Source organism: Myxine glutinosa, chromosome 1 (assembly GCF_964187855.1).
Source record: "Myxine glutinosa chromosome 1, kmMyxGlut1.1, whole genome shotgun sequence".
In the NCBI taxonomy this organism is placed as follows: Eukaryota; Metazoa; Chordata; class Myxini; order Myxiniformes; family Myxinidae; genus Myxine; species Myxine glutinosa.
In genome coordinates, this window is record NC_136261.1 from 277,072,572 (window position 1) to 277,084,652 (window position 12,081).

The 12,081-nt window shown below is 42.3% G+C and overlaps 1 protein-coding gene across 3 annotated transcripts in view; it reads right to left on the reverse strand.

Annotated features, from left to right (window-relative positions):
- The window catches only part of TTLL5 (tubulin tyrosine ligase like 5), a 232,972-nt gene that overhangs the window by 62,527 nt on the left and 158,364 nt on the right, over nucleotides 1–12,081 (reverse strand). For all 3 annotated transcript variants that reach the window (XR_013620981.1, XM_078766222.1, XM_078766220.1), the window contains exons 25-28: nucleotides 8,624–8,721; nucleotides 6,829–6,950; nucleotides 4,859–5,482; nucleotides 3,094–3,293 (exon numbers count right to left, since the gene is read on the reverse strand). Coding sequence is in view for 2 of the 3 variants with exons in the window: in XM_078766222.1 (XP_078622348.1) it covers nucleotides 3,094–3,293; nucleotides 4,859–5,482; nucleotides 6,829–6,950; nucleotides 8,624–8,721 (1,044 nt within the window). In the remaining variant the exon portion in view is untranslated. The remainder of the gene's footprint in view (nucleotides 1–3,093; nucleotides 3,294–4,858; nucleotides 5,483–6,828; nucleotides 6,951–8,623; nucleotides 8,722–12,081) is intronic.

Sequence of the window (12,081 nt, forward strand, 5' to 3'; positions counted from 1 at the left end):
ATACGATGTCCACAAAACCATGCCCGCCTTCCTCTAAGGGAAGATTCAAGATCTCTGGACGAAGCCAATGTTTTCCACTCCAGAAGAAGTTTATTATTGTCTTCTGTATATTCAGCAGAAAGCGTTCAGGAGGTGGAATGGCTTTGATTCTGTGCCACAGTATAGATGCTGCTAGGTTGTTTATGACCAGGACTCGTCCCGGTATGAAAGCAAAGCCAGCAAACCTTTCCATTTCCGCAGCTTTTGTTCGAGAGAGTCAGCGAGACCCTCCCAATTTTTCGCTTGTGTTGCTTCATCACCGATGTAAACACCAAGGTACTTCATTCCGTTGAGGGACCAGGTGAGGTGTTTCGGGAGGACAGGCATAGGGTGCTGGCATGGGCCCATCCACATCGCCTGGCACTTGTTCCAGTTTACCAAAGCTGAAGAAGCTGAACCATAATAGTCCAAGCAATCCACCAGTTTCTTTATCTCATCACTATTATGTACGATGGCGCAAATATCGTCAGCATATGCAGAGACTTTCACAGGCCTTGTGAGCAAATTTTTGCATCCGGTTAAGATGCTGCGGACTTTGATTAAAAGAGGCTCAATGGTTAAAGAGTACAGAATACCAGATAAAGGACATCCCTGACGGATACCCCTTCCAACCTTTACAGGTGAAGTTAGCTCAGAGTTTACTCTGAGTATTGAGGAAATGCCATTATAGAGCAGTTTTACCATGGAAAGAAAAACAGGACCAAGTCCAAAACACTCTAGCACCTTGAAAAGATATACATGACTTACACGGTCAAAAGCCTTCTCTTGGTCAAGCACAATCAAACCAAGATTGTCATTTTTTATTTTACACACATCCCAAAGATCTCTTAATAAAAAAATGTTATCGTGTATCTGTCGGTTAGGGATACAGAAAGACTGATCACTTTGAATCAACGACTCTAGGAGTGGGGCGATGCGTCGAGCTAGAACTTTAGAAAATATTTTATAATCTGAAGTTAGAAGAGAAATTGGACGCCAATTATCAATGAGCTGAGGGTCTCCTTTCTTGGGTAATAGACTAATGACTGCTCTACGGCAGCTCATCGGCAAGTCACCACAACGTAATGAACTATTAAAGACCTCCAATAGTTCTGGGCCTAATAAGGGCCAAAAGGATTTATTATAAAACTCTATTGGGAGGCCGTCCAACCCAGGAGATTTACCCGTAGGTAAAGAAGCAAGGGAAAGTGTAAGCTCTTCCAAGGAAAGTAAGGAGCCAAGCTGATCCCTTTGAGCAGCACTAAGCATGGGTAAGTCAGATGTGAAGTAACTTATTGAGCCATCGTCAACATCATTTGCCATAAACAGGTCTGAAAAGAAGTTATAGACCTCCCTCTTTATATTATCTTGTGACGTCACAGTGTTACCAGTTGAGAGCTTTAAGGTTTCAATTTGCCTTTGATTGGTAGTCTTTTTATCAAAATGGAAAAAAAATTTGGTCGGTGCATCTAAATTATATAGCTGATCCATCCGTAGACGGACCATTGCACCTTTTGCTTGGTATTCGACTAGGCTGTTTAGTAGAGTCTTCTTTTCCATAAGCAAATGATTATTTGTTCTATTGGGGCTATTTGCCACATCAGTTTGCAACTTCATTATTTCCTTTTCTAGTGTGAACCTCTCCCTTTTTACACTGAAAGAAGAGAAGTAATTAAACTGTTGGCAAAAGACAGCGATCTGTGCCTTTGCGTAGTCCCACCACAATATCGGGTTATCAAAATTATTCTTTCTTTCTTTGAGGCTAATCCAAAACACTTTGAAAGCTTCACAAAAAGCAGCATTTTCCAGCAACATGACATTGAACTTCCAATATGGGCTGCCATGTTGCTGCAGAGCAAGCTTAATGGACAAGGTTACAGCCAGGTGATCAGAAAAAAGAGAAGGCACAATATCAGATTTCAATATCTTGTCAAGCATTACAGTATTGACATAAATTCTGTCTAACCTGGCTAGTGTGTGCATCTGAGACGTACATCTAGACCAAGTAAACTGCCGTTGCATAGGGTGCTGAATACGCCAGACATCTATTAATCTCGTCGTCTTGATGATTTTCTCCAAAGGTTTGGCAGATCTAGGATGTGGCTCCGCACTGTTTCTATCTAACGCAGGGTCAAGAGTGCAGTTGAAGTCGCCACTCATTATAAAAGAGCAATTTAAGTCAAATGTACTCAGAAGATCCTCTAGCTTTAGAAAGAAGTTTTGCCTTTCAGCATTCTTACAGGGGGCATATATGTTTACAAAAACAAAGATTTGATTATTGGCAGTGAATTGAAGACAAGCCAGATGTCCGGGAATTATTTCATTATATTGAACTTGTGTGAGTGTTAATCAAGAGAGAGAGAGAGAGAGAGAGAGAAAGAGAGAGAAAGAGAAAGAGAAGAGAGAAAGAGAAAGAGAAAGAGAAAGAGAAAGAGAAAGAGAGAGACATAGAGACAGAGAGAGAGAGAGAGACATAGAGACAGAGACAGAGACAGAGAGAGAGACATAGAGACAGAGAGAGACAGAGAGAGAGAGAGAGAGACAGAGACAGAGACAGAGAGAGAGAGAGAGAGAGAGAGAGAGAGAAAGAGAAAGAGAAAGAGAAAGAGAAAGAGAAAGAGAAAGAGAGAGAGAGAGAGAGAGAGAGAGAGAGAGAGAGAGAGAGAGAGAGAGAGAGAGAGAGAGAGAGAAATGCCCCTAGCATGCTACAAATAAGACACAATAGGTTACACCAACCAATAGGTTGGCTCAAGGCACAATCGTCAAATGTGGAAGAACGTAGAAAACTTCGACAAAAGAAAGCCAGGTCTCACTAGATGGGACAATAATTGACAAATTGGGGAAATCAAGAGGAAAGACAGACAGACAGATTTCAAGAGGAAAGCAAACCAATCAATTCAAGAAATTGTTTTTGCATTCCAGCTTGTAACAGTGTCGAGGTCAAAGTGCTGCTGTTGCCTGCTATGACAGGCCCTACCCAATTGTTTTCCGAAATAAAATAACATTGAACAACCACTTGCTCGTAAACCAACATGAAACTCATAGGCTCACAATCCAGCATAACCTCTGACTTACATGCTCTGTGAGAAGGCGAATGTGGCTGGAAGCTAAATGGTGACTGGCTTGTCTCTTAGTCACGTGCGCCAGAGCCGCAAATATTGATTCAGGGCTTCCCTCACTGCTTCCCATGCTCCATGTGGTCCCTTGAGCCACTTGCATTGGCAGAGCAGAGTCGGTACGTGCCCGATTCATCATGCCACTTCCACGTTGGCCTGCTAGAACCACAAAGTGCAGCATGCCATGGGTCACAACAATTCGTCAAAATGCACATTAGCCAATGTCAACATGACAGGTTCTTGAGCTCATAAAGGAAGTTCTGAAGGTTGGGTAAATTCTGCATCAACTGTGCAATATCATCTAAAGGCATTGCGTGGGAGGTGGTGGGAATGACATATATTTAAGAGCATGGAATACACACTGTGACGTAAGGCATTGCCAAAAGTGATGCAATTTCGTGCATGATGTGAAACTGATTCTGTCATTGTTTATGACCCAGTTGAAAGAAACAGTTTAACCATGCCTACAAAATCATGGTACTGTGAGGTGACGTGGCCACTTCATGGTTTATCTTCTACCAAATTTCTTCCCGTTCTGTCCACATCCCCTTCCTTTTCTCTATTTTAACCCCTCCACCACCATCCCTTCAATCTTGTGCGTATATAATAAGCAGGTGGCCTACAAAGGAGATTGTAATCTAAGGAGACGAAGACAAAAATAGAAAGATCATTAAGAAAATATAAACTTTTACTTGAGCAATAAGTTTGTATGATAACTTTTATTTTAATACTAATAAATCATAGCATCTCGATTCACTTTGATGAATGAATGAATGAATGAATGATCGTTTTAAGGCCATTTTCCCCGCTAAAGCGGGGGTTAGCCTTGCGGGCCCCATGACAATCATGGTTCCCTGTTTGAGGCAATGTTTTTATGGCCGGATGCCCTTCCTGGCGCCAACCGTTAGTCGCCTCTTACGATGCGCAGGGATACGGCGTACCTATTCTAACCGGGGTACACACCGGGATCATTCATCCCAGCAAGCTGGTACTCAATTTGCCGCCCTCGGAAGGATGACAGGCTGAGTCAACCCCACTGGTGTTAATTTAGCGATCGACCGGGATTCAAACCCAGGATCCTAGGATGCCAAGCCGGCACCCTAACCACTAAGCCAACACCAGGCTACAAACTACTTTGATACTTTGATACAAAATACATTTTTTTTTCCTTACATGTCTGGTGTTCGCTAAGTGGTTAGGGTGCTGGCTTGGGATCCTAGGATCCTGGGTTAGAATCCCGGTCGATCGCTGAATTAACGCCAGAAGGGTTGACTCAGCCTGTCATCCTTTCGAGGTCGGCAAATTGAGCACCAGTTCACTGGTAATTCCCTTTGTGTCGCAAGAGGTGACTAACAGGGTTGGTGGCAGGAAGGGCATCCGGCCATAAAACATTGCTTCAAAAAGGGGACCATGGTGCCCAAAAAAAGGCCAACCCTTGCTCTGTGTGGAAAAAATGGCCTCTAAAGGTGGTTCTTACATGTCATTTCATTCTTATTTTTTAATATTTCCGTTAGAAGACTTCCCCCAGCCAACCCTACAATAATGGGGAAATAATTGGGACCATTAAAGAAGGAGATTTTAGTTAGAGTAAATGATTGCCGGCTGAACATAATTTACATGCGGCATCCTTGGATAAAGCTTAATAAAAACATCTTGTCTTCCTGTCGAGGTTTATCACACCTGCTTTCATACCCGCACAAAACTGCAATCTCAAACCGTCATACCTGTTGTAGGCCAGCAGAACTTTTGCTTGTAGATCTGTGCAGCCGCACGTATAGAAGACATAATGGCCGATGATGACTGGCCACTCACTTGGTGCCGTGAAGATGTTTGTTGTTGAGGTTCCTCTCCCGTTCTTTGGTGAGATTTCCCATCAAGTGGCTGAGGAAGCATACCGTCAGTCACATTTTCATGCCGCACTGGTCTTGGATGGTGGGTGACAGCACAGCAAGATGATTCTTGGGTTGCTCCTTCAACGCCACGGTCTGTAAATGCTGATGTAGTCAGCAAATATTCCCTGGAACGGAGGCCACAGATCTGATGTGATGAAGAGAGTTCCCCTTTGTCTCCAGAGAAAGTGCATGGCTGCTCGAAACATTCAGAAATTGTCTTTGTAATAATCGCATGGGAGGGAGTGGGACGGATCTCAGAGCGGGATGTATCTATCGTATCCAAATCCATAGTAGTGGCAGTAGTAGCACAATGGCTAGAACTGGTGGCATCTCCTTGTAAGGTCTCTGAAACCAGGCTGGTTGTTGAAACCGGAAGGACAGGTGAGGACAGCGATTTTGTGGCCGAATCTTCGACCAAGTAAAAAACACTTCCCCCCTCCTGCAAAGCAGCAGGACCTGCAGAAGCAACAAATATTTAAAAGAGCAAATCACGATTTAAGCTCAATTTTACTTAGCCAAATTTTACTTTCGAAACCTACCTTGCACCTAACCGCCATTTCTTCCAATTGTTTTTCCATAACACTTTGAACTCAAAATATAGTAACTTGTGTGGGAAATACACTGGAGTTTTTGTTTACACAAATACACTGGAGGGCAATGCATAACATGTCAGTTAATGTTTTGCCTTTTTCTCAATTATTTAAGCATATCTATGTATATAATTAATTTAAAAAAACAAATAAAAGCATTTTTATTCATATTTAAGTCTTGTTATGCTCTTTTTTAATGTGTCGTGGACTATTGTGAGTATCTCAATTATAGAACCTTTTGAATGACCCCACTTATTTTTCAGTTATCTATATGCAGTGTAAATGGAGAAAAAACATGAGAAATGCAAAAGTGAGTCATTCATTCAAATGCAGCACATGGATGTTGGTTTGCATTATGTCTCTAGATATAACATGCCCGCCGATGTAGTTCCCCGTGTAGATTCAGACAGTAATTTAGAATTTCGCCAGGTTTTTTTGGGGGATCTTTACCTCGTGAGAGGACATCCAGATTAACATCCCTACAGAGGAGGGCACACTCAATGATGTAACATCACTCTGCCTGTGAAGCACATGAGTGATAGTTTTATAGTCAGGTTGGGAATATAATCCAGACTGGACAGCTCAAAAGCGGAGTATGTTACATCTATCTTGAGCTATGTTGTCCGCCCATAAAAATGAGTCACTCGAAATAAAAATGTTAAATATATATGACGGAGACATTGGTTACTTACTATCTGATATGTGTGCAGTCATCTCAATTTTAGGGTAAGGTTGCTAAGCAACGTCTTGAGTGTTAGTTAACAGAGCGATGTGATTTCTTTGGTCCAGGAGCTTGGACGTCTGTTGAAATTTTTCGGAAAATAAATTTGATGTTGTGGAAGAGCTATGGGTCGTGGCAGTAAGTCATCACGAGGTTCATTGTTGCGGTACAGTCAAACTTTAACATTGAGTGAGAGTCAAACAAAAAGGTGCCAAAAGCATCGAGCACCTTGATGAAAGCACCAATAATAAACTTTTAACAGTGTTCCTGGAATTATTGCAAACAGCAATGGAAGGCAAGCTTCAGCATACAATGCAGCTGGTTGGGTTAAGGTTATCAAACCAAAGTGAACGTGAAAAAGGGGAGAGTGGGGGAGGGTTGGAGGGCAAAGCATGATGAATTGGAAAGACACAGGTTCCCCTTTATGTAAGGTGACGTTTCCTAGACCGAGTTATTTCCCTTGTATAAGGTCATCGGCCTATCTGCCTCACCATGCTCAGACTGGGTGGGAGATTGAGGTCGCTTGCTGCAGTGCGTGGTAGTCCCCAGAAAGACGCCGACGTGCTTGTGACATTGAGTGTAAGACGTCAGAACTTCTTCCAACTCCACTTCACTACCCGGACAACATGCAAAAACAAACAGCAAAGAATAACCATCACTCTGCTCTTTTCACTCCCTCCCCTTTCGGGCTGTTTGCTTATATTGGACGGAATTGGAAGAAAGGGCTTTTAGGACAAGTATAGGTAGATTTTGGGACTACAAAAGCAGGTACCACAGACACTTCATCTGCCGCACAATTAAATAAATGAATGAATGAATGAATATGAATGATCGTTTTAAGGCCATTTTTCCCCGCTAGCAGGGGTTAGCCTTGCGGGCCCCATGACAATCATGGTTCCCTGTTTGAGGCAATGTTTTTATGGCCGGATGCCGTTCCTGACAACAACCCTAAGTCACCTCTTACGATGTGCAGGGATACGGTGTACCTATTCTAAATTGGGGTACACACCGTGATCATTCATCCCAGCAAGCTGGTACTCAATTTGCCGACCTCGGAAGGATGACAGGCTGAGTCAACCCCCTGGCGTTAATTCAGCGATCGACCGGGATTCAAACTCAGGATCCTAGGATCCCAAGCCTGCGCCCTAACCGCTAAGCCAACACCAGGCTTGCACAATTAAATATACTAGGGCATGCCCGTACTATATATATATCTAAAATTATATCCCCCCCCTCTATTTACATGAAATGGTTTGGTCCATTCGCAAAGCCAAAGCGAACGGCTTGCGAGTACGGTGACAATCCCCCCCCTCTATTTACATGAAATGGTTTGGTCCATAGCGAACGGCTTGCGAGTACGGTGACAATCCCCCCCCTCTATTTACATGAAATGGTTTGGTCCAAAGCGAACGGCTTGCGAGTACGGTGACAATCCCCCCCCTCTATTTACATGAAATGGTTTGGTCCAAAGCGAACGGCTTGCGGAGTTTGGTAAAGAAATCGCCATAGCTCGGTAACTACTTGTCCGATTAATATGAAACCTTGAAAAGGCACATCCTCGGGTCCCCAGCAATATACCTGGCAAGTTTAAAGTATATCGGACCCGTGGTTGTCGAGAAACAGCGGTCACAGACAAACATACAAACATACAAACATACAAACATACACACAGAGATTACTGGAATTATAGATAGATATCCATCGAAAATTATCATGCATGGGGAGGGATATGTATTACAACGTGCGTGGAAAGGGTGGATGAAAGATTCAAGCATTTTCATGTATATAATATGTAACTGGTTCATAACACAGGTGACTTATAAAATTCCAAAATAGAGCACGATTCAAACTTTAAGGTGATTATTACCGTGACAATATCACAATAGAATAAATTGCTATTTCACTATTAGGTGCTTTTAATCGAATTACAAAGTTATTTGGGACACCAGCTCGGGAGTCCAAAAACTTTGCTGGAAATAAAATACAAAAAGCTGGCCTGTTTGGTGTTCCCATCTGAGAACAAACCTCTTTATGCAGGGATCCCAAGTTCAAATCTCATGTAATAAGTTGATTTGCACCTCTTCTATTAATAATACCCTTGGAATTAATCTACACAGGTGTCCATTAATGTCCTTGGCCTGGAAATGATTTAGTACAAGTTCAGCCAATGAGCCTTTGGTAAGAATATGAATAAAATTGACGTGACTACCTCTGCAAAATAGTTTTTAAGGTACAATTGATATCGTGCTACTGGCTAATTCGAAGTATTTTAGAGATAAGGCATACCTGGCAGTTTCAATAAAAACATGAAAGTCATCGGAAGGCATTGCGTCATCGTCCACTTTTCCCTCCTGCCAGTTTTTCTGGAACACCTGCTCAGTCTCCTGTTGAAAAATACACAATACATATCCTGTTTCACTGAGCAAACTTGAACTGCAAATGACACAAGGAGTTGATACTCCAGGTTCCCCACCCGTTGGGTGTATGGGGAATTGATCTGTGTAATATGAAAGGCAAATCTTGAACGTTTTTTGAAATATTGCATCCATGATTAATTGAAATATCGTATATTGATTATTGAAAATAAATCCATGATTATTTGAAATATTGCATCCAAATGAAATATTGCATACACGAGCTAAGTTACCAAGATGGTCGTCATGGCAACATAATTCAGCCAATCACCGCCGTGATATAATCAGGTTGAAATTACATCATGAGGAATAGATATCTGCAACATGAAAGCTAAATGTTCAACAATTTTTGAAATATCGTGTACACAAAAGTACATGGGCAGATGATCCGTCATTCGGTCGCAACTCATCTTAAATACCCAGAGGGGTGGGGGACAAAAGATTATTTCGACTTCAGTAAGAGGAATAAAACTTGCCTACTTTTGAAAAATCCCAAATGTGACAATGAATGTTATGGAAATGTAATACTCCAAGTGAAGCAAAAGAGAGATGGATTGTCTGGTGTTGCCATGTGAGTATTTGCCTCTTTATTCTGTGTCCCTGAACTGAACCCCTATGTAGTGTGGTTTTATTCATTTTACAATAATTCACCAAATGTCCGTCCATCCGTCCGTCCGTCTGTCTGTCTGTCTGTTCGAAGGTACCGTAAAAACTGCTGAACCGATCGCAAAGATATTTTGGGTGGGTAATCCTGGGATCTCCAGGAGTAAAATAGGTTATTTAGTTTTCCCAATTTCAGCTTTAGTCTCCAGCATTCTCAGGTTTGGACTCCCGCATAACATTCACCTTCGCATAACGTTCATTGTTCTCATTGTGATGATGTTACTTTCCTGGGTGCCGCACAAACGGCTGCACCGATCGCTACACATCTGCACCTGCCACGATCAGGACACGGGTTGAATCCCTGCTTGAGAGAATTCTAACCCATTTCAACTAAAGAAAACACGTATCGGGAGTACATACATTGTGAACACGATTATCGATCATGATTCACGACCACGATCATCACGATCATAGTAAATCGATCACTGTGCGACATTTGGTGAATTATAGTAAGATACTGTTTAGATTTTGATGATTTGGGTGTGATATGATTTAACGGATGTTTATATGAATCGTGTAAAACAAAAAAAGCCATCAATTTCTGATATTTTACCTTTTCATTTGGGCCTCCCAATTGAAGCCCCGCCCGTAGGGTGGGTACCGTTGCTAACCTTCGCGTTCGCATAACGTTCATTGTGACGATGTTCTCATTGTGACGATGTTGTTTTCCCGGGTGAGGCAAAAACGGCTGCACCGATCGCTGCACAGCTGCACCGATCGAACTTGGTGACCTCGGACAAAGACCTTTTATAAGGACACGGGTTGTTAGAGGACACGGGAGTACATACAACATTGGGAGTACTAACTGCACGCGTCTTCAGTATCAAGCTTAAATCTGTCATGGCGGATCTGAAGAGCGGAATGCTGGGAGAAGTGGTGGGCTACTTCGGCATGAAGGAGGATCAGAAACGTGGACTCCCACACTGCCACATCCTGCTGATACTTGCTCCCGCATGACGTTATTTTCCCGGGTGCCGCACAAATGGCCACACCGATCGAGATTTAACAGATGTTTATATAAATCGTTTAAAAGAAAAAAAGCCTTCAATTTCTGATATTTAGCCTTTTCATTTGGGCTTCCCAATTGAAGCCCCGCCCATAGGGCGGGTACCGTTGCTAGTCTTACAATAATTCACCAAATGTCTGTCCATCTGTTCGAAGGTACCGCAAAAACGGCTCAACCGATCAAAACGATATTTTGGGAGGATAATCCTGGGATCTCCAGGAGTAAAATAGGCTATTTAGTTTTTCCAATTTCAGCTTTGGTCTCCGGTATTCTCAGGTTTGGACTCCCGCATAACATCCACGTTCGCATAACGTCCATTGTGATGATGTTCTCATTGTGACGATGTATGTGTTCACGGTAGTGTTTCATGTGACGGTGTGAACGTAATTTCGTAATGTTTTTCGTTTCGTAATCCTTTAATGAACGTTTAATGTTTAATGAACGTTTAATGTTTAATGAACGTTTAATGCCCTTCGATGTCCGGGCCCGCACGCGCGCTACACTGGACGGGCCAGCGTGTACCTTGCCCTTCGCCGTCAGGCTCGGGTAAACCGCTGAGTCCCATCTTTGATGGGGACTGGGGCTTGAGACAGTGACCTTCATTAAAAGTATAATAAACGCTGTCTCCATCGATCTTGCCAAGGCCGTAACAGCCGTAACGTTTAATCTCTACATGAGAGAAATCCACATAGCGATTTGGGCCGTGAATACGCTAACAGATCGCTGTCTCCATCGATCTTGCCAAGGCCGTAACGGCTATCAGCTCAAAATCCTTTTAACTGTTGATTTGGTACAGTTACACGTATAGGGAATTTGGTACACGTATCGGGAGTACATACGACATAGCGATTGTGAATACGCTAACAGATCGCTGTCTCCATCGATCTTGCCAAGGCCGTAACAGCTATCGGCTCAAAATCCTTTTAACTGTTGATTTGGTACAGTTACACGTATCGGGAATTTGGTACACGTATCGGGAGTACATACGACATAGCGATTGTGAACACGATTATCGATCACGATTCACGATCATGATCATCATGATCATAGTGTATCGATCACGATTTGAAACACGATGGAATAATATTTACCGATATGAACAGTGGTGTGGCTTTTATTGAAATTCTAAAGATACTGTTTAGATTTTGATGATTTGCGTGTGATATGATTCAACGGATGTTTATATGAATCGTTTAAAATAAAAAAACCCTTCAATTTCTGATATTTTGCCTTTTCATTTGGCCTTCCCAATTGAAGCCCCGCCCATAGGGCGGGTACCGTGGCTCGTTTACACAAATGACAACAAAACATGGAAGCAGTGGGGAGTGGCTTGCACACCCAGCTTCCTGCGCCCAATATGGTGGATAACAAGCGACATCAAAAATAGGAAAAAGGACCATCATAAAGCATGTAAAGAAGGAGAAAGAAGGTGAAAAAACAAACAAAATAAAAACATAAAGAGGAAATATAGACAACAACATACATTATTTAAATGAACAAACAATGTTTTTTTTTTTTACTTCACTTTTCACTCCATAACGATTCTCATTTCGAATCGAGTCTCCTTATGCTTCTGGTTTTACATTTCCCCACCCCCCTCTTTTGTCAAGATCTCCAAAATAAACCTACATTAAATATAAATCAACATTAAATTGCATTTC